The 24,281-nt window shown below is 35.3% G+C and overlaps 1 protein-coding gene across 1 annotated transcript in view; it reads right to left on the minus strand.

The window, feature by feature from the left end:
- Positions 1-24,281, minus strand: part of LOC150100848 (flotillin-1-like) — a 198,986-nt gene that overhangs the window by 163,335 nt on the left and 11,370 nt on the right. The window contains exons 3-4 of the mRNA XM_090401919.1: positions 15,405-15,495; positions 1,277-1,420 (exon numbers count right to left, since the gene is read on the minus strand). Of these exons, the coding sequence (XP_090258045.1) occupies positions 1,277-1,420; positions 15,405-15,495 (235 nt within the window). The remainder of the gene's footprint in view (positions 1-1,276; positions 1,421-15,404; positions 15,496-24,281) is intronic.

Below are 24,281 nucleotides of genomic sequence, written 5' to 3' on the forward strand. Positions count from 1 at the left end.
TTTATCTCCTTGCTACCTTTTACTTCCAAAATTCCGTTCCGACTCCCCTACTACGTATATATTTTCCCTTCTTATTTCGCCCACGCTCTCCTTCACTCGCGCTCGTTTATTTCACGCGTCTCTATGACAACCGATAAACGTAAACATTCTCGCGAATGTTACATTAGGCTATACAACTACATTGAGTTATTACATAACATTAAGCTTTCACAAAACAGGAATAATTAGAATATTTGCTTTTCAATAAATGCGTAGTTAAATTACAAATATAAGTTCTTACAATATTGACATAACAATAAATAAAATAGCTTAATAATATTTAATACAGTCTTTTCATTATTCATACATATATCTTTGATTAAATAATTAAATATTAGACAAAATTAAGGCAGTTATATGAATATTAAATTTTAAAATAAGTTATATACATTAAATAATATTTACAAGTTTTGCCTATGTGATGGAAGATCATGTTGGATTCTGAAACAAATAATAATTACTTCAATCTCTATATAATCAGAATCCAACAGTATCATTGGGCACATTCATGCAGGCATGATCTTGTACTGAAAGTACATATATATATATATGATTGAAAAACACAATCAGATATCATATGAGGTGAGATATCATCTAGTTACAAGTCCCAGATGTTTCTGTCAGAGACCAACTGTATGCCAGATTAAGGACAATATCTGTTGATTCTACGGTTCTTCTCACCGTTCATCGCAGCATCTAAAAATGTTTTCTGATCTATTTTAGATCAGAAAACATTTTTAGAGAACCTTCCTCATTAGGGCGAGCAGAATTAAGAACATGATTAGATAGTGCACTGGCTCTAGTTTTGCCAAATGTAATGTCTCTCACATGTTCTTCTATATGTAACTCAATGGATTTCTCTGTCTGACCAAAATAGTGCACATTGTAGTTACACCAAAAATGATAAACTCCTGGATACTTTAGGCTGTCATGTTTCATATATATATATATATATATATATATATATACACACACACACACACACACACACACACACACATACACACCCAGCACTATTTTTGGTACAGTATGCAAAAGTATGACATTCCAGCAACTTTATTAACAGTGATGTATGATATACAGATATAGTACATTTAGTAATTTTATTTTATTATGTTTGGTAATGTTTTACAGTAGTATTCAAATAATAGTTATTTTAATGATATTTACTTTTGCCACTACATCTATTGTTAAGATATTTGCTACACAGAACTTTTTTTCATGCAATAACACTTACTTCCACTGACATAGTACCCATTATAGCCCTTTGATGACCTTCCAAAGTTTCCTTTGCTATGTTCATAATTTGACTATCCTTCTTTCCTAAAAATTGCTCACATGCAGCTCGCAGCATCTCCATATTCTGACCTTGTATTTTAACCTATAACGCAGAAAGAAATTCATTTATGTGAAAGCACATCATTAAATAAAGAATGCAAATAATTATAAAGAAAATTAAAATTATCCATTAATGCATTATAACCTTCTTAGGTTGAATGTCGAAAGTTTATTTTTCACTTGGTTAGACTATAATAAATTTAGTTTAATCCTTTATCCAAGTGTGAGCAAACAAAGTTTGCACCTGAAAGTATCTTCAGGTGCAAACTTTGTGCAAACAAAATAAGGTGGTACAACACCGGGCAACTCATTGCAAAGGTGGAGCAAGCTAACATCACTCCTATCTCAGTATCTCCCATAATGCAAAACACATCACCTTGCAGATATGTATAATGTTATGCATTAAGGGAAGGGCCACTACCCAGACTAGTTTCGACCTTTATTGAGGTCTCTTCAGTGGGAGCCAGGCCCAAGTAATAAAACCTGGATAAAGGATTAAACTAAATTTATTATAGTCTAACCAAGTGAAAAATAAACTTTCGACATCTTCCTCTAAATCCAGAGTAATTTAATAAAAAGGTGGCACACCTTTTGCAACTCTTATAGGTAGAGATGACCTTGCTAATGCTTCTGCCTGGTATCTCCACTTGGGCCTGGCTCCCACTGAAGAGACCTCAATAAAGGTCAAAAATAGTCTGGGTAGTGGCCCTTCCCTTAATGCATAACATTATACATATCCGCAAGGAGATGTGTTTTGCATTATGGGAGATAGTGAGATAGGAGTGATGTTAGCTTGCTCCACCTTTGCAACTAGTTTCCTGGTGTTGCACCACCTTTCCCCGGTCCTGAAGATACTTTCAGGCGCAAACTTTGTTTGCTCACACTTGGATAAAGGATTAAACTAAATTTATTATAACCTTCTTAGGTTGTTTCAAACCCAATGATACCCTATTATCTTTGCATACCAAACCCTGTTACCACTGGCATTCATTTAAATTTACTTGGTAATGCATTAATAACTGCAGAAGCTCATTTTAAAGTTGCTTAGTAAACATAATAGGGTTCTGCACATAATTTTATGCAAAAATTTATAATTTTGTCATTTAAACCAAAAATGATGGGCCAATAAACTTTAGTCAAGTTCCCAAACACCAAATCTGATTGTTATAGTATGCACACTTTTACACATATATGCGATATGGCTATTAAATAATTAGATTGGTTTATTATTACAATTGTACAACTTAATTGTTATCCCCTTCAACATACTCCCCTCCTCTATATATACACCATTGCATATGAATTTTCCATTGTCGGAAGCAGTGCTGCAAATCATCAGGTGTTATCTGCTTCAGTAGCACTGACATTTTCTCCTTTACTTCATCCACTGACTGAAAATGGTGCCCTTCAATGCAGATTTCAACTTTGGAAAAAGGTAAAAGTCGCATGGAGCTAAGTCTGGTGAGTAAGGTGGATGGTCCAACACTGGGATCTTTTATCAGCTAGATACTGCTTTATAGACAGTGCACTGTGGGCTGGAGCATTGTCCTGCTGGAGAATCCAAGTGTTCTTCCACAGATCAGGTGCCTTCTTCCTCACTCATTCTCTTAGCTTGGCTAGAACCTAGCCAAGGTAACCTAGAAGGTAATAATGTTGGTTAACTGTCTCACCCTCTGGTACCCATTCAGCCATTACTACACCATTGATATAAAAAAAAAAAAACGATCAGCATTGCCTTCAGTTTTGACTTGCCCATTCTTGTTTTTTTCATTCTCGGTGAGTTGGGAATTTTCCAGTGCATTGACTGTTTCTTTGTTTCTGAATCATACTGGAAAATCCACGTCTCATCATATGTGATGATCTACTCCTGCAAGTCTGGCTCCACTGTCAGCCATTCCATGATGTCAGTGCAAATTTGTTTCTAAACGTCTTTCTGCTCATGACACAAGTTTTTGGGAACCATTTTGGTGCATTGTTCATGTTCAATTGCTCTTGCAAAATTTGTCGTACAGTCTCCTTATCAATGTGCACCATGTCTGCTATCATCCGAATGCTTAATCGGCGATCGTTGTGAACAATTTCATTAATTTTTGCAACGTTTTGTTTGGTTCCTGCTGTGACAGGGCAACCTGGTTGTTCATCACCTTCGTTTTCTCGACCTTCAGCAAAGCATCTGTGCCATTCAATATTCACACACATGACATTACATTATCACTATACACCTCCTGCAACAGGTTCAAACACTCAATCAGAAACTTCTTCAATTTCACAAGGAATTTGATATTAATATGCTGCTCGAGTTTAATGTTAGACATTATTCCAGCAAAGCGACTTCACACGTTTCTTTTATAATTGGCTACAGACTAACTACAAGCAACAGTGAACAATACTTATCTCAACTGCTTCTAGAACCTTGAAGGTCATTCACGGTGCAAGCACATCCCACTGCTACGAGTACATGATTCACAGCACACCTTGTCTCGTTATTTAATAGCCACACCTCGTATATGTATACTGTATATAGCTTTTTCAAATGAAGTTAAGCTGGTCCAGATGAATTATTAATTTCCTCCTGGAAACTTTGAATTTTCCTCCCAAGAAACAAACAAACCAGCCAGAGAATTTATGCAATTAATAAACAAAAATACATCTGCAAGGTAGATTAGTTAGTGCAATGTCCTTCTGAGTCCTAGAACTCTAAAAAGGTGTAATGTAATAATAATACTTGATGTTGTCTGTTTGATCAACCATTTGATCAAGAAGCTGTTGTGTGGAAAATGGTGTTTTTCTTATAGAAATATGTTGATTTGGTTAAGATCTTATGAATTCTAAGTCCCAGATTACAAGATTTTGTGTTATGATAGCTCTTCTCTACTAGGAGCTAGGTATACAGCTTTAAACAATAAAAGACTGCCAAGACAATCAGTCTTCTGTTACTTAAAGCAACAGAATCTCTTGCACTATTTTGCATAAGAACAGTATGTTAAGAGCATTAATTTTGATGAGAGAGGATCATTAAAGTTGATATTCACTTTACACACTGATGAAATAAGTGTGTGAACACCAAAAAACAATCATGGCAATCAACATCATAGTGTAAAACTGTGTAAAGAGTACTGAGTGATCTACAGAATATCCAAGTTCTGTGATATGGAATAGACAAATTATCCTTTTTAATAAAACAAGCAATCTGTGTATGTGTGGCAGATGCCTTGAGAATACCTTATTCCCAAATGACTACTGGTAATGGTCTGGAATTATTTCTCTAGTATGAACTCAAACTTCCTGTTGTAGTGAAAAAGGATGAATGGTGAGATGTGCATCGAATCTGGATAACAATGCTTTTTACACCATAGTAGTTACACAGAACAGCCATCGCTTTTAATATGGCATGGTGCACTGTATTGTTAAAAGCAGGTAATACAGTTTGAACACTTTGGGACAAACTAGAACATTGTAAAACAATATTGCGTCTCAGCTGTTCAGATGCAGAGGCCAAGTCAGTCATAGAGGAGAGAAAATGTATAATCATCAGTTTTTCTTGAGATCCCCATACATTATTGATGTGTTGTTTAACTTTTTCTGGAATATACTGCTGTTCCAATACTTATTTCAATATAGTGTATTTGTGTAGCTTTATATCTCTATCATGTTTACACAGTTCACTGTGTAATTCAGATATGCCACAGTATTAAGTTTAATTTGTTCATTTGAACTGCTTTTCTGTAATCATAACAGTGTTAGAATAACTATACTGCAAGAAAATTCCCAGATTTTTCATTCTTAACCTAAGCAATGTATAATTTCTTTTGATTATTTGATTGCATAGCTTTTCTCTATTTTTTCAATTGTTAATACATTTATTTCCTTGGTGTACAATAAATGTTTATGTACACCATTTTATTCAAAAGAGGTTATTTTAATAGTATGATATTTTGATTAATATGCATACATACATATATACATATACATATATATATATATATATAATTAGTGAGTTCTGCCATACATCAGGCTTGTGCATTTCAAAAAAGATTATATAAATTTAATATAGTAGAATGTTTTCTTGAATTATTTAATGTTGAAAGAATAGTAATTTGATGGCACTATTTGGAATTAGACGAGTACTAATGAGAAAAAGAAAAACTTAGTTTTTTATTCATAATAAGTGGCATACTGTCTTTGAATACAGCATTCACCATGATGACTTATCACTTTCTTTCTGAACTGAGAAACTGAAAGCATTATGTGCATTCTTGGTCACATTGCAATGAAAGAAAAACAATATTGCATATCAGCTGTTCATGTGTTGAAATAACCTGATTTTATTTTATTTATTTTAGAGTATCAAATGTAAGTAAGGTTTTATTCAAGTTTAATGCATTGTTAAATGCATCTGATCATATAAAACTGCTTGATATAATTGTTCATATAAGACATTCTTTTATTACAGTATCAAAAAATATAGGTTATCTGTTGTTATCCTAAAATGGAATTGAATGATTTTTAGCTGCTTATTTTTGCACTTATATTACTGATGAAATTGTAGGAATGAGAACCTAATTTTACATTTCATCCATATATATGGAGAGATGAAATTTGAATTTTCTCTTTCAGTTCTGTATATAACTGAAAATTCTCATAGTGCTTAACTTATTGAAGACTACAGTTATCATTCTTACATAAAGAAGGAATAGAAACTTGATAAACTTCAATTCACATGTTCAGTTGAGTCAGTACTATTAAAATACAAAAAAACTGTTCTATCCTTTTTAAAAAAGACTTCTTATCTGTGTAGCTGTTAATCCTGTGCAAATCTCACCAACTTAGAATACTGTTTTCACATTTGTGGCATTCAGAACTAAAAATCTGATATTCAGAAATACAAATTGATTAACTAATGATCCCATCCCTCACAGAATCACTCCTGAAGCAGATTGCAAATGTTATTTGATTACAGATTATCTATTTTTACCTTATGGGCATTTCTCTAGCAATGAAAAGACATCCTTTATTCTCCACTTTCTTCTAAGCCTATAAACATGCATAGAGGAATTGATCAATATTTATTTACAGTACAAATGCAAACTTGGTGAATATGTTAACCATTATTCATATAATCACTACCCAAATTAGTTGACCTTTGCTAAGGCCTCACAGTAGAAACTAGACCTATATCAATTCTGAGAACTAAATCAATGCATAAGTCATATTTTCCACATACAAGTAGCAAAATGGGGTAGGATCATAATATTAAAACACTCTGGATGAGAGATAATTGTAGCAAGTTTTCTTACATAGTTAGAAAGTAGAGTTCTTAGTTAAAAAGTATTTTATTCTTGACAAGAATAAAAATAATAAAAACAATAAAAGGATAAAAATATAAATCTCTTGTTGAAGTATAATCCAATAGCCCTCATATTTCTCCTTGAACTCATTACTGACAACATTCCCAAATACTTTGGCGATTTGATTCCACCCATTCACCAATCTCCATACAAAAAAATTCCCTCTACATTAATCTTATAAAATCTCTTGAAATTATAAAATCACTCAAACCATCAACCTATCTTCAGGGCATACAGGGAGCATTCCATAGACCTGTCACTATCTTGTTCACTTGTTTCTGAATCCTTTCCAAAACTTCCTCATACCAAAAGAACTCAGGTAACCAGCATGTCCATATGACCCCATCAAAGCCCTAGCAAAAGATGATAATAAGTTTCTTATCTTTGCTTTTCAGTGTTTTTCAACATCCAGTTAATCTAAAGAGCTACTTTGGAACCTTTTGTAATATAATCTCTAAACATTGGCTCCCTGCCCATTATCTCTTAATTCTTATTATTATAATCAATTTCCTGTAGTCCACTCAATCAGTGTAGTACAGCTTGTAATCTTTTCGTCCAAAGTGCAACATTACACTTTGTGACATTAAACTGGCAACCATTACCTTTGTCCTTACTGACAGTCTATTTAAATCATCCTGGAGGACTTTTAGATAACTTTATTAACTACCAGTCTATTCAGTTTTCTATCATCAGCAAACAACTGGATATCTCTTCATAAATCATTCTCTATATCAACTGATGTAAAAAATAAACAGTAGTGACCTAAGTATAGAGGCCTTCATCGCACTGCTAGTTCACCTGCCTTCTCTGAATTCAACTCTCCAATATGCCACTCTTTCATATCTGTCCATCAGCCACTCCTTTATTCATATCACCAGCTTCATATCCATACTTCATATGCTTCAAGTAATGTAGCTGAGTCCCATGTGGTACCTGGTTGAATATAAGTCCAGTAGTATCATTGTATAGCCATTTCCTTTATTCAACTCGACTATCACTTTATTTAAAGAAGTGAGTAAATTACTAAGACAAGACCTATCCTTACTGATTACTTTTCTTCTTAACATACCCTATACAATTCCCCCCCATCCCCAGTTTCTGCTTAATGATGTTAGCTGTTATTTGATTTATCTCTTGAACATGAATATACAGTCAGATATCACTTTCTTCAAATGTACCTTAGCCATAACCCAATGTTAACATGGGAGATGGTCAAGAAGAAATGGTTAATTTTTTTTTAGCTATTCATCATCTGTTTCAGTTTGATCACAAGAGAGATGATTCGTTACATTTGAAAGTATGTTGCTTTTGTTTTATTGATTTGGCAGATGGATGTAAAATTTCTGTTTCACAAATGCTACACACTACTGATACCAAACAAAATTCAGTTGTCCAAAACAGACAACTGGTTCAATACCAACAGACAATTTTGAAAATATAATTTTCCCAAACATCATCATCAAATTCCTGCCATGTATCCTCAAGGGGTGTACAGGATATGATAGTACTACATGAAAAATTTACATCATTACTAACTTCCTATCTACAATTTTCCTCCAAATCAGTCTGTTACTTGTCAAGACTCCAACATTATCAGATCTTATATTTCAATTGATACCAAATTAATAACGGAAAAAACTCACCTACAAAGATTATTTAATAGTATAATTTTCGCATGTGTGTCACAGGTATCTTCAGTACATTAAACAATAACTGACAATTCCAAAAAGTGCCACCTAAGTAGCTGGTGTAAGATAACTAAAATGGTCAATAATTTATTTAATAGTATAATTATACTATTAAATAATCTTTGTACGTGAGTTTTTTCCGTTATTAATTTTGTATTGATATGTCTACTCACAGTATACCTCTTTTAAAACTTATATTTCTATTGTCTAAGGCACTTTGTACCGTATCAATTCAACTATATCTTCCCAAACATACGAGTGTTAAAACAAGTAAGAGAAGCAATTAAGGCTATGAAGTCAGTATATTATGACTAATGATTGCATGTGTTCTCCAGATCATTTGCCTGTTTTGCAGAATGAAAAACAGCAGTTTCCAGAAGGAAAAATCATCCTATTACCTCAACATGAAATCACATAACTCACCTTCCACTGAAAAGAAATTATAAAGTTCCTGGCAAACTAGATGGGATTTGAACCAATCTGGGTTTTTTTCCAGCTAAACCACATGTCACAATGTCCTCACAATTGAGATATGAAGGTGCTGCTATTATCAATATTAAGATTTTATATTTTTCAATTTTAAATGTTATGTCTACTAGCAAAGCAAAATTACTTTCTGATGTCTGGGGGGGGGGAATTACCTGCCTTTTTAATATTTTACAAATGCTTTTTGTGTTTAGCTCCATTTTAGTTTAGCATAGCAAGACAATTGTCAATTATTACTAGTCTTGTTTACTGTTTTTATATATTTATTTTATTTATTTAGTATGGCTCACACAATGAAAAGTTACATTATAATCATCATCATCAAATTCCTGCCATGTACCCTCAAGGGGTGTACAGGATATGACAGTACTACATGAAAAATTTACATCATTACTAACTTCCTATCTACAATTTTCCTCCAAATCAGTCTGTTACTTGTCAAGACTCCAACATTATCAGATCTTATATTTCTATCGTCTAACGCACTTTGTACCATATCAATCCACCTATATCTTGGTCTTCCTCTGGGTCGTTTTCCTGCCAACCTGGCAGAGAACACTTGTTTTGCTAATCTTTCCTTTCCCATTCTATTTAAGTGACCATACCACCTGAGATTAGCTCTGCTAATGCATTCCTGGATGCTGACAATGTCAAGTTCTTTCCTAATATCCTCCTTTTTAATATGATATTGCCATTGATGCCATCTGTTCACGCCTCAAATCTTTCTCAGGACTCTCATATCTGCGGTCTCTAGTCTTTGGTCAAGTGTTTTACTTCTGACCCAGCTCTCAGATCCATAAGTTAAAACTGGTTTGAACACTGTCTTGTATACAGCTAATTTAGTGTTCCGACTAATTTCTTTCTTATTCCATATGAATTTATTCAATTGACTTCCCACCATACCAGCTTTGCTGATTCTGTTGTCTATTTCTATATTTAATTTACCATCTTCAGTAAAAATCGTGCCTAAGTAACTGAAATGTTTTACTTGTTCCACAGGTTCTCCATTCACAGCACAGTTGACATTTTCAATGATTCTGCCTATTTTCATTGTCTTTGTCTTTTTATTGATGACCTTCATACCATATCTATTACAACAGCTATTCAATTTAGTCAGAGAATCTTGCAGACTTTTAGCGGATTTATTTAGAAGTATAACATCATCCGCATAAAGCAAAGAGCTGACATTAACATCTCCAATATTGATATCAGGTTTAATACCACTTTCCTTCATAATGTGATCCATATAGATAATGAATAACAGAGGGGATAATGTACATCCTTGTCTCACACAAGATTTAATATTAAACCATCTTCCTGTACTTCCTTCAATTCTAACTGCTGACTTATAACTCAAATAAAGACTAAGTATTGCTTAATATAATGTCCCATTGACACCATATAACTGTAGCGTATTGAATAGCTTCTCTCTTGGCACCTTGTCATATGCCTTTTCCAAATCGACAAAACTTAAATACAGATCTTTGTTATATTCCCATGCTTTCTCGACTATTTGTCATAAAGTGAAGATCTGATCCTGACAACCTCTATTTGGCCTGAATCCAGCTTGTTCTTCACCAAGCTTTTCTTCCACAATTCTTCTCAACCGTTTCTCAAGTATACTTGCATAGATCTTGCCAGGAACACTCAGTAGGGAAATACCTCTGTAATTCTCACATTCAGTTTTATTTCCCTTTTTATATATGGGTACTATGAGAGCTCTACTTCAATCATCGGGAATTCGTCCCTCAGTCCAGGCTTTCTGAACTATGCAGTGCAGCCACTGTAAGACTTTTATACCACCATACTTCAGCATTTCTGGTCGAATATCATCTACTCCTGCTGCCTTTCCACATTTCAAACCTTTGATGGCTTTTTCTACTTCAAGTATGGATATGTATTCCTGACTGCATGCCTGGTCAGTGTTTTTTTATCACTGTGCTGTCATCACTGCTTGTTTCATTTAGCAGTTTTTCAAAGTAATTACTCCATACTTCAAGGATATCTTTTTCTCCTGTTTTCATGTCACCTTTATCATCTCTTACTCCTTTTACAGCACTCTTTCCTCCATTCCTAAGCTTCTTCAACAACCTCCAGAATATTTTGCCACCTTCTTGATATTTATTTTCTATATTCTTGCCAAAGTCCTCCCATGACTTTTGTTTAGCCAGTTTTACACACTGTTTAGCTTTCTTACATTTGTCTCTGTATTCTGTAAGAGTAAAAGCTGACTTATTTGCCAGGAACTTTTGATATGCTTTCTTCTTTTCCTTCACTGCCTCTTTAACTTCCTGTGTCCACCAGGGAGTTCTGATTTTTTTATCCTTGCACACAACCTCACCACATGCCTCTCTGGCAGAATCAATCAATGTTTTCTTTAGAGTTTGCCACTGAATCTCCAAGGTTTGATTCCTGTTCTCAAACTCTTTCATTTTCTTTTCAATAATCTTTCTGTATTTTAGTCTGCAGTTCACATCTGAGAGCTGCTCAACTTTTATTCGCTTTAAAACTTTCTTACATGTTATTCTTTTCAATATGAAATTCAATTTTATCCTGCTCAAGACTAAATAGTGATCACTTCCAATTTCAAATCCTCTGTACACTCTGGTGTCCTGCACCAGGGAGAAAAGATCACTATCAACAATAACATAGTCAATGAGACTTTTCTTATTCCTAGCCTCTTCTCTCCATGTGAATTTGTGCACATTTTTATGTTGGAACATGGTGTTAGTAATAACCAGTCCATGTCCTGAACAGAAATCCAACAGATATTTGCCATTATTATTAGCTTTGCTCTTTTCTCCAAATTTTCCCAAAATATTTCTGTATGTCTCACAATCATTTCCTACTCTGCTATTTAGATCACCAACAAGGACCAACTTTTCCTTTTTCATTGTGTCAGTTGCTTTTTCTAAAGCGTCAAAAAATTCCTCCACTTCTACCTTAGTAGAACCTTCTGTGGGACCATAGGCACAAATAAGTCTCATTGTCCAGTTCCCCATTCTCATATTTGCCCACATTACTCTACTTGAGACTGACTGCCATTCAAGAAGATTAGCCTCGTATTTTGTGTTGAATACTATGGCTACTCCTTCTTTTCCTTGATTGTCATTGCCTGAATATAACATTTTGTATTTATTGCTCAGAAAGATCTCACCAGTTTTGGTCTTTTTTGTTTCAGTCACCCCTATTATGTCCATCTGGTACTTATCTAATTCCTCAGCTAGCTCCATTTCTTTGCCATTCAGGCTTCTTACGTTGATAGTGCTGATCTTTAACTCTGGTGATGTTGAGTTGGGGTTTGTTTTCAGATTTGTTCCAGTAGCTGACTTTTCGCTGTTCGCCCTGGTTCCCTGGCGAAAACAACGGGGGCCTTGTTTAACCGGGCAACGCCCTAGCCGGCATGAAATTTTGTCATGTTGTACCATCATTTTTTATTTTGGTTTAACCAATAAGAATACAATTTGGTCGGCTAAATCCCAAATTGCCAGCCCATCCTCGTTCGTTCAGTATCAAAGTAGATACCCAACAGGGTGCACCACGAGAAGGTGAGGATTGGACATTAGGTCAGAAGCCCTGGTCGGTTCTCTGCATTCCTTTAAAGGCTATGTGGAGGTCTCCTCTCAGTTATACAGCTTTGAACCTTAAGCACCCCTTACATTATAATAATCTTTAATATATATATATATATATATATATATATATATATATAAACATTTAGTATAAAATAGACAAAATACTTAAACATGATATAAAGCAGTCATAAAGAAGACACTCAGGAATAGACTACAACTGTATGTCTAGGTTGCTTATCCAATCAATTGCACTTGGTGTAGTGTGGATGAAGTCAGACAGGTTTCCATGGTATGCACGTTCACATTCTGCTGTGACATGACTAATTGTCTGGCAGGGTGATCCACAGTTGCACCCAGGTGAGGCAATCATACCCCATTTATAAAGGTAGTCTGCACATCTGCCATGATTGCTGCAAATTCTGTTAAGGGTAGACCAAGTTTTCCATGGTAGGTCAGAAACCTGATGGCATCTGGGTTGGGTCCACTAATTCATGGAAGTCCCTGTTGAAGTATTATGCCAATTTCCACTTCTTCATGTTAAAATTTGTCTCTGCAAGATTTTTCACTGTTAGGATTAGAAAGTGCTTTGACTTTAGCCTATTTTAGGAGAGGGATGTTATCGTGGATTGGGAGATCTTGGATTTCCATGATTTTGCTATATTCAAGTAGAAGAATGTTGGATCTGCAGAGGTGGGGAGGTGGGATGTAACTTACAACTGTGAGCCAGTAAGTTAAGGTTGATTTCATAGTTCCAGAAATGAGGCACATAGTGGTGTTAAGCTGAGCATCGACCAAGTACACATGGTGCTGTTCAGCCAGTATTCAGTGCAGGTGAGCAGTATTCAGCAGCAGAGTAAATGAGGCCAAGAGCAGTGCAGCAAAGTGTTGTTGCTGCTGCTGAGGCACCCCAATGTTCTGCAGGGTTTTTGCAGTATGTTGTTTTGTGTTTTTAACTTGGATGCTATATTAATGAGATGTGGTTTAAAGGTGTAACTGTAAATATCTGGGTGTAACTTTGGTTCTATCCAAAGTTACACCCAGATATTTATTTCAGGAATCTGTTGTAGTATAGCAGTTTGTGATTGAAATAGACCATCAGTTCTTTGTTAGCCTGATTATTGTTCAAGTGGAAGCACAAAACTTCTGTTTTACTAGGGTTTGGGCATAATCTCCATTTGCAGAAGTATGCATCTAGAATTGCAAGGTCATTTGTTAGTATGTCTTTCACTGCATAAAGTTGGTATGTCTGGTGGCTAAAGCAATGTCATCAGTGTAACAAAACTTCTTGGGGGGCTGGGCTGTAGTAGGCAAGTCTGCAATGTATAAGCTAAAAATGAGGGGAGCCAGGACAGACCCTTGTGGTAATCCATTATCCAGTATTCTTTGTTTACTTCTGTTCTCATCCATAACCACTTGGAACAGGAAGTTGCTTAGCCAATTAGTTTAGCTATGTTCTGAATGGGACTGAACAGAGTAACTTGCAGATTGCACCTACCAGACTGTATGCTCATCATATCCTATAGGCCCCTCTGAGGATATATATCAGGAATTTGATTATGAGAGAAGAGTTTGGCTAATTGAAAGATATGGTATCAAAAAGTGAGTATATCGGAGAAGACAGTCTGAGAGATTGGAAAATGACTAGTGCAGTACTGTAAGGCTCATTCTTGGACTACTGCTGTTTGTGTACATTAATGATGCTTCAAATAAGGTATTCAAGTGTTTGCTAATAATACGAAGTGGATAAGTATTAAGAAATGTTCTTTATATGAATTTCCTGCAATATGATCAAAAGATGCTGTACTACAGGCAAACTAAAATGCACAGGTCAGCATTTATCAGTATTGAACTGAATCTGTTATTACTTGCCACAGGGAACTGAAATTCAATAACTACATTGCAAAGGTAGTGAAAATAACTGAGAGTAACAACAATGTTGAGAAGGTCACAGACATGCAAAGGCTTAGAATATCACTGCACCAATTTACAAGGCTTGAATACAACTATATCAGGACTCTGTGATTTTAAGAATAGAAAGAAAGCATGGAGAAAGTACAAGCAGGCAACTAAAATTATATCAGGAGTGTGAAAGTTGGATATGAAATGAGAGATGAAATATGGGCTACAAACCTGTCATATAAGAACAGAAGAGGTGATATTATATGACAGTCACATAAAAACTAGACAATAATTTTGTAGGATAAATTTAAGTGAAATTTCTTCATTATGTGGAGGGGGAGGACACAGTCATCCCTAGAAATTGAAGGATCAATTTTTCTATCAACAAATGATAAGTGAAATAGAACGGAACATCAATGGCAATGATGAGCATATCATCTATGAACAAATTTAAGGAGAAGTGAGATTAGTGATGTGAAAAGTGACATGTTTGTGATCTCTATAGCAGGATTCCTGGATTAGCTAATCTTTATCCCACATATAGTGCTAATGTACTATGGGTTTCCAACTTACATGGATGGGATTAGACTTATCCAATGTCTTTCTTCAATTAATCATAACTCTCAGATGTGCATTTAGTTGTTGCTCCTCCCCATCATCAGGTAAACATATATGATGGATGAACACATGCACACCTAGCTGCAAACAATACCAATTCAAAATGTCTCATGAATGTGGAACTTACAGTGTAGAGGATTTGAAAAAAAAAAAAAAAAAAAAAAAAAAAAACACGTCTGGAAGGCAATAGTTCATATTCTTACAGATCTGCAAAAAACAGCAGATATAACAGAATACTATCCAAGTGCATATTTTGAAATCCCAGAGTTCACACATCCTTTTCCTAGAGAGAAGGGAAGTTTTTATATATATACTGGATATCGAATAATATTTTACTTAATAATATTAACTGAAATCCTATTTAAACAAGCATTAATGCATGCAATAAAGGGAAAAAAAAAAGTAAGTACTACCTGGGCTATTCCAGTAACAGAGATGGGCACACCATGTTGTGTGTACACTTTTGGACTTTCTATTGATAATGTCATTGTATTAAGGGATATCCTAGAAATATAATAAAGTAATTAAAAAGAAATGTTAGCTATATGAAACTACTTAAGTGCAGTACATGGAGTGAATCCATATGAAACTTGCCTGAATTCTGATGTTTAATCTTTTCATTATTCTTCTCAGACAACTGGTGTAAAATTTTGACTACTTATATTAGTGGAATATTACATATTAATCAATCGTGTAACACATTTTGGTACCTCACCTGACATACACATACTCTGATACCTTGATCTGAGAGACAAAAGGACTTACACAAAAAGGATGATTTATATCTGAATGGATTTGGTGTGTAGTCCTGGAAAAAGTGTTATAAAAAGTGATAGAATAATATCACTTCACTCAGCAATATTATTAATGAATGTGCAAAATCAAGGAAACTATAACTTTTTTTGTGTGTGTGTGGGGGGGGGGAGCTGTTGAGAGTATACAGATACCAGTGAAGTAGTTGATTGTAAGATTGCAAAAAATGCCTAAATTAGTATTACTGATAACACATCAGAATGGGATAAGTTAGTATAATCTGTAAGATGGGCTTAAGAGGCTATTGCACTTTATGCATACACTAATACCAGGAGCATTCAGAGCAAGAGGGAGGAGTTATGGATTCTGGTTAGTTCATCCCAGCCAAAGGTTGTTGGCATTAATGAGACATGACGGACAGAAGATGATAGAAGATATAGTTAATGGGATAGAATATGAAGGGTATAGTGTTTTCAGGGAGGATAGAGAGAAAAGAATGGGGAAAAGAATATTATTGATGATAGCCAATGAATTGTGAACTGCAATCAGAGAGTAGGAATTCAACTGCAGGTCAGTGAAAATAACACATTTGAGGCCATCTGGTGTAAGATTGTGGTCAGCAGAACAAAACATATATAGACTAGGAGATGTAAAGGATGATGGGGGATAGTATGCATCAGCAAATAAGCTCAATGAGTGGAGGGAGGGGGGGTAATTATTATTGGGGACTTCAACTATGGAAACATAGACTGGAAGGAGGAAAGGACACATAACAGGAAGGAAATGGAATTTATGATGTTACTAAGAAATAATTATTGAGGCAGCATGTGATGGAATGTACTAGGAGTTTCAGAATGCTAGATCTAGTAACTGCATTGGAGAATGTGTCTATAACCAATATGACCACATTGCCACCAACTGGCAAGATTTATCACACTGTTATCTTTCACTCTCCTCAACAACATACTGACATCCACTCTTACGTGCTCTTTATATCCAATCAAGCCATCTGTTCCAACAACCACTACCACCAGCTCACTTGCTCATCTGCTTCTCTTAACTAAGGCATCACCCAATTCTGTTTCTTAGTTTTTACAACCACTCCAACACCTCAACCACAACTCCAGACACATAGATTGGCCTATAATTACAGCCTTGGTTTTATCACTGTCCTTGTGATAAAATGATTATGATCCCCCTTGTGGATTAGTTGCATGATAAACAATAACAGGCTTCAGTTTCAGATAGCCACTTGCACTGGCTTCTAATATTACAGTCACTTTATCCTTAGCAGCCTTAAATCTTAGAGCTTGTGCTTCTTCCTTTGAGATATATTTGAGATATCTGTTTATGATAGCATTTTTTTTTTTCAATAAAGACCAGTTTCATCAAAATCTGATCTAACATACAGGCTTCTTCTTCAATAATTTTTTTTCATTATTGGCAGTGGATATGTCACTGCTGATTCTTCATCTGCACTCACAGCTTTGCCTGATATAAATATTTCCTGAAATTTTTAAACCAACCAACTGATGGCATTAAAAGGAGGTATTTTTTCAGTTTTTTTGTTTCTCCAGCTCTTCATATATTTCTAATGCTTTTGTTTTTATTATAAGCAAACTTGTTTCCTAATTTATTTTCTGTCTGATTTTCTATCTAAACAATTAACAAGCTTTCCATCTTTTCCAGTTCTTTATGTCTTGATCTAATGAATTTTGTTATATTTGTTATTGTTCATACTAAAGAAACTTGCTTTTATTTTTGTGGAATTTTTTCTAATTGTTTGTGTTGCCCCCCCCCCCCCCTTATGCCTGTAGCTAGTACAATATGTTTCTTTCATTTCATTTAAAACATTTCAGAATTTCATTCTTTTCTTCTAGCAACATGCTTTTCTTTTTCTACCTTCACATGCAATTTCATCGTCATTGTACTGCTTTGTTACAAATTTTTTTCACTTGGTTTGTCGTTTTTTCTTTTTTTTTTTTTTTTGGGAGATAAACACAGTTAAGCAATAATAGCTATAAAATAAAATAAGAGGAAGCTCACGCACAAAACAGCACATGTACAGTAACTGATTCAAGAGTACAAAAAGTGGCAAGCATAGTATTCAACTGGGTGGTTCTTGCCATGTTTGCCTGCCATTTCTCATCTGTACATAATGAAAACCTTATTTATCAATCATGTCTGAACAAATGTTTTATAAATGTGTCATATGAGTACCAACAGTAGGTTTTTGGATGAAGTCATACGTGGGAGTATGTAGAAGAATGTAATGATAAAGGAATTGAAGGTATGACATGATAGACTGTAGCATATAGATCACATGCTTTAGAGTCAACACAACATGGAGCTCCATGGAGGTCCTGTAATATTAATATCATTGCAAAATAAGTTGCTTTTATTTCTCTTCGTATGGTTTGATACAATCACACCAGGAGTACTGAGCTCATATTTGGTCATTTGGGTTTTATGAAAATAAGAAAGTAGTGAAAAAAATTCAAAAGTAAACATTAAAGGAAAAGTAACATTGAGCTTAATTTAATGCTGCCTTCTCATTAGATTAGGAAACTCAGGCATATGATGGGGTATAGCTATTCCACAAACTGAATAAGAATTCAGCAATTGGGACCAATGGGATATCTGCACAGATGCAGTGCAGTCAACTGAACTGGCTGTTCATCTGACCTGGCTATAATTTGAGTCAGCACAGGAAAGATTCCACAGGAGTGGAAAGAATATATGATAATCCCATTTCACAACTGTGTGTCTAACTGTTGACTTATCAGTATTTCTGGGGTGGTGGTGAAGATTTTGGAAAAGTTGGTAAGAGATGACATACAGAAATGGATTGATAGAGAATCTATAATTTGCAGTGAACAGCATGGATTTATATAGGAAGTTCATGTTTGTGCAACTTGCTCACATTTTATAATAATGTACAGTTGAGTTTAACAATGGAAATAAATACATCATGATGCTTTGGACTTTGCAAGCTTTTTTTGACAGGATACAGCATGGAAGGCTGTTACATAAGGTGGAGGATGTGGAACTGAATTACAAACTATTTGCATGGATAAGAGGATGGCTGACTGACAGATATCAAGAAAGAGATATCTTATATGTATTGGGGTGAAGGGGGAGGTTAAGATGTGAAAGATAACAGACAGCTGTTTGCTAATGATGATGCAAAAAATAGGCAGGTCAATCTGAAATGCCACAGACAGATAGCACTTGCAGAATGGTTTGAATAAGCTTGAAATGTGGGCATATGAACTGCAATGCCAGTAAAGTTTTGCACTTTGATGTAATGAAATATTGGTGGAATTATGTAAAATAAACTGATCTGGCTAGGGATTTTGAGGCTTTAATATGATCTCATCTGGACTACTGTTCACAGATATGATTACTTGATTTCTGAGGTAATGCAGATACACTGGAGAGAGCACAAAAGAGTGTGTTAAAGATAATATTGGGATTGTGGAATATAGATTATGAAGACAGATTAAGAATTTATGAACTGCAGATACTAGCAATCAGAAGAAGGGGGAGGGGGATTATGATGGAGAAATACAAATTTCTAAAAAAGGTCATATAGTATGCAAGCAGATGGAATTTTTAATTTTATGGAGGCATATCCAAGAATGTGACAATAAATACGGTCAAGAAAGGGGTGAAAGCTAGATTTTTTTCTCTTGTAGAGTGGTGCATAATTGAAATGGATTACTTCTGGAGGTGATGAATGCAGGTAGTGTGAATGAATTCAAGAAAATTATGACAGCCAGTGTGTTTGATATTAGCCTACCTTGACAAGTCCCTGACTCCTTGGAAGGCTCTGGTAATAATAAGTAACCATGATAAAAAATCATATCTGTAGAATGCTCACTACGAAAACAGGTTAAGGATTTGTGGATTACAGTCACTTAAGGGTCAAAGCCAAATAACTGGTAGGAGATCTCCACATCATCTTTAAGGAAAGCAGAGAACTATTTAATACTTTGACCTAATGTCCAATCCTCACCTTCATGTGGTGTACTCTATTAGAAAGTACCCACTGGGTAATGAACAAACGAGGACAGGTTGGCAATTTGGGACTTAGCCAACCAAACTGTACTCTCTATTGGCTTAAATAAATGTATATGATGGTACAACATGATGAGATTTCATGCTAGCTGGGGCATTGCCCCTGCTGTTTTCATCAGGAAACCAGGGTGAATAGTGAAAAGTCAGCTATTGCAACAAACTGTAACTCAAAATCTACAAGAACAGCAACAAACCCAATGTCAAAAGAACTGAAGATAGGAACAATCAGTATAAGGAGAATTAATAAAAAGGAAATTGAATTTGCAAAAGAACTGGAAAATTACCACATGGACATAATTGGTATTACTGAGTCAAAGACAAAAACAGGTGAGATCTTACTAAATAATATGTATAAGACATTATATTCAGGCAATAACAATCAAGGAAAGGAAGGAGTAGCAATAGCATCCGACACCAAGTTGAGGTTTAACTTCTTGATTGGAAGGCAGTTTTAAGTGGAATTAGATGGGCAAATATCAAAATGATGAAATGGACAATGAAACTTATTTGTACCTATAGTGCCACAGAAAGTTCTCCCAGAGAAAAAGTGGAAGAATTTTAGCACATGCATTTGACAAAGGTTGGTCGATTGGTAGAGCCTCTGCTACTAATGGCTCAGTTAAGTAAGTTTGAGCGCGGTTAGTAGTTGGAAGGGGACCAATCGTTCGATGCTGTTGGCACACTCTCCCTCGATGAGTCTTTGGACTCCCTGGAGGTGTCAAATAATAATAATAATAATAATAATAATAAAGAGAAAGGAAAAAATGATCCTTGTTGGAGATCTAAACAACAGTGTAGGAAACGAATCCCACCAGGCATATAGAAACATTTTGGGAAAATTTTAAGAAAATTCAAAGATAATAATAATGGTAAGTATCTGCTAGTCTAATGAGGATGTGCACCAATTCACATGGAGAGAAGATGCAAGAAATAAGAAAAGCCTCTGACGATGTCATTGTTGACAGTAATATCTTCATGCCAGTTCAGGACACGAGTGTACAGAGGGCTTGAAATTCAAAGTGACCATCATTTTAAGTAGGATAAAAATGAATATCACATTCAAAAGAACAGTATGTAAAAAGATTTAAGAATTAAAGTTGAGCATCTTTTACAAGTAAACTGTAGACTCAACTATATAAACATTGTTCAAGAAAATATGAAAGTTTGAAGAAACACTCAGAAGAAAACATTGACTGAATCAGTAAGACAGGCATAGTGAAGTTGTCTGCAAGGATGGAAGAAATGGAGGAAAGAGTATAAAAGGAATCAAAGATGACATGAAAATAAGAATATCCTCTATGTCTGGAGTAATTACTTTGAAAGATTGCTAAATGAAACAAGCAGTGACAGAACACCAACAGACAATTTTCAAGAGGAATGCAAACAGGAGTACATATCAATAATTGAGGCAGAAAAGGTCATCAAAACTTGAATGTGGAAAAGCAGCTAGAGCAGATGATATTTGACCAGAAATGTTCAAATTGGAAGTTTAAATGTTTTGCAGTGGCTACACTGTAGATGGCGTTGGTGTAGGCGATGTGGTTCGCTGTAGTTTGTGGATTGAGTGGTGGAGGCAGAGAGTTCTAGAGAAGATGCCCTCCCTCAATGAGTCTTTGGACTCCTTGGAGGTGTCAGATAATAATAATAATTCAGAAGACCTGGTTAGAAGGTCGAATTTGAGATGATTGGAATAGAGCTCTCATAGTTCCCATCTATAAAAAAAAGGGAATAAACCTGAACGTGAGAATTACACATTTCTCTACTAAGTGTTTCAGGTAAGATTTATGCAAGGATTCTTGAAAAGAGGCTGAGAAAAATTGTAGAAGAGAAACTTGGAGAACAACAACTGGATTCATACCAAACAGAGGTTGATGAGATCAGATTTTCACTTTACAACAAATAGTTGAGAAACTGTGGGCATATGACAAGGATCTGTATTTAAGTTTCGTAGATCTAGAAAAGTCATAGGATGTCTAGAGAAAAGCTTTTCAAAACACTACAATTATATAGGGTAAATGGCACATTATACAGAGCAATATAGTCTATATTTAAGTGGTAAGACAGCAGTTAGAATTGAAGGCAGTACAGGAGGATAGTTTGATGTAAAAAGGCGTAAGACAACAATGCACATTATCTCCACTCTTATTCATCACCTATATGGATTGCATTATGAAAAAAAGTGGCATGAAACCTAATATTAAAATCAGAGATTTCAAACTTAACTTTTTGTTTTGTGCAGAGGATGTTGTACTCCTAAACATATCTCAACTGCATCGCCGATTTAAAAAATTTGGCATGAAAATTAGCAACAAAAAGACCAAAACTACGAAAATAGGCAGGAATATAGAAAACTTCAAGTGCATTGCATTCTCAATGGAGAATCCATAGAACAAGTAAAACTATTCAGCTATTCAGGCACAGTGTTTAGTGAAGATGGCAAATTAAATTTGGAAATAGATAACAGAATAAGCAAAGCTCATATGGTGGGGAGCCAGCTGAATAAATTTCTAAGGAATAAGAGAGAAATTAGCCAAAATGCCAAACTAGCAATATACAAAATAGTGTTCAAACCAGTTTTAACTTCTGGATCTGGAAGTTGGGTTAGGAATAAAGCACTTGATCAAAGACTAGAAACCATAGATATGATAGATCTAAGAAAAATTAGGGGAGTGAACAGATGCCAGCGAACAGATGGTAGAATCATATTAAAAATGACGATATTAGAAAGTAACTTTATTTTTAGCATTCAAGAATGTGTCAGTTAATCTGAAGTGATATGGTCACTTAAACAGAATGGGTGAGGAAGGGTTAGCAAAGCAGGTGTTTAATGCTAAAATAGCAGGGCAGAGACCCAGAGGAAGACCAAGGTCTAGGTGGATTGATGCAGTCAGAAGTGCCTTAGAAGAACGAAATGCTAGGTAGTGCTGTCATAGTAGCCTGAACACCCTTTAAGGGTACATCAGCAAGCTGATGATGGGTTACAAAGTTTAGTAAATGGTGGAAAAGCAGAGATATGATAGAAACAAATTATTATTACACCCTCCACAGAGTCAGCAGGCATTGTGAGAGGTTCATTCAACTGCCAATATATTACAATCCCTAACATTCCCACATTAATAACATATTCCAGTAATGTGTTCCATTCACTGACAATTCTTTTTCTGAAAAATCTACTCCTCACATATCTCTTCACCACTTTTACATAACTTCCAGGAATGACCTCTGGTTTTTCTTCTCGCCTTCTACTCTTTTTATAATCCCCTTTGGATTAATCTGATAAAATCCTCTCACTAACTTAAACATCCCTATTATACCACCTCTTTTCCTCCTATCCACCAAACTCTGCAATCCACATTTCTTCAACCTCTCTCCATAGCCGGCATTCAAAAGTCCTGATATTGTCTTAATCACTCGTCTCTGGACCCTCTCCAATCATGTTGGAGGTTTAATGGAATATTTACAGCACTAGGAAGGGATTAAAACTGATTTTAATGCTTCCAATATTTCGTCTCAGTCACTGAGACTGAGATTACAAATAACTTGTAACACACACTCAAATACAACACAATACTAAGTGAAACAAATGGGTGACTCTAAAGGCATTTGTAGGTGGCCTAGGATGTAAAGTGGGATCTCTGATAATTAATATTTCTCAAATTTTGGGAAGTTTTATGCAACCATATTTATTTAAATTCAGTTGATTTCAGAGTGCAGCACAGATTTTAAAAACAATCTTTCTTTTTTGAATTCACTATGGTGGAGGAGAATGGCAGGTTTTTTCCCCAGGAAATCCTGTGGGTTGTATCCAAAACATAGTCTGAAAGGCCAGATTGACTGTAGTCATGACTACAGATGTATGATTTGTGTTTTAAATGGACAGCTGCTGATCTACCTCTCTGTCTGTCTGAAGTAAGCCAGCTTGCAGGAACAGGGCACTTTATATACTCCAGTCACTGAGAGAGGAGGGAATTGATCTTTGGTAGAATGGATAAAGGTAGCAAGTTTACAGCGGGGCTTAAAAGCTGTGTGGAGGTTGTACTTTCTTAAGGACCTGGCTATTTTTTCTAATGTGCCACAGATGTAGGGTATGATGATGGCATTTCTGAAATCCTTCTGAAGAGGAGGTCGGGGAATGGGGAAGGAACTGATTATTTTTTAAATTCTGTAATTGCTGTAGCATTGGAAAGGAACGTGTTGTGTATGCGGTTGAGTCTTGTTGAAAGGGAGGTTCCACTGGAACAAAGATTGTGGGCTTTATTGGTTAGGGTTTTAATAATGTCATATTGTTGAGAGGGCTGGTGGTGGTGGGAGAGTTCGTGAATGTATCTGCCTGTGTGAGTAGGTTTTCTGTATACAGTGAAGGAAAGGTTACCATTAGGAAGGAGTGTTACTAAAGTGTCTAGGAAGGGTAAACTATTGTTGAAAGGGAGGTTCCACTGGAACAAAGATTGTGAGCT

This window comes from Typopeltis vanoorti, chromosome 12 (assembly GCF_054136105.1).
Source record: "Typopeltis vanoorti isolate ZY-2024b chromosome 12, IOZ_Tvanoo_1.0, whole genome shotgun sequence".
NCBI lineage: Eukaryota > Metazoa > Arthropoda > Arachnida > Uropygi > Thelyphonidae > Typopeltis > Typopeltis vanoorti.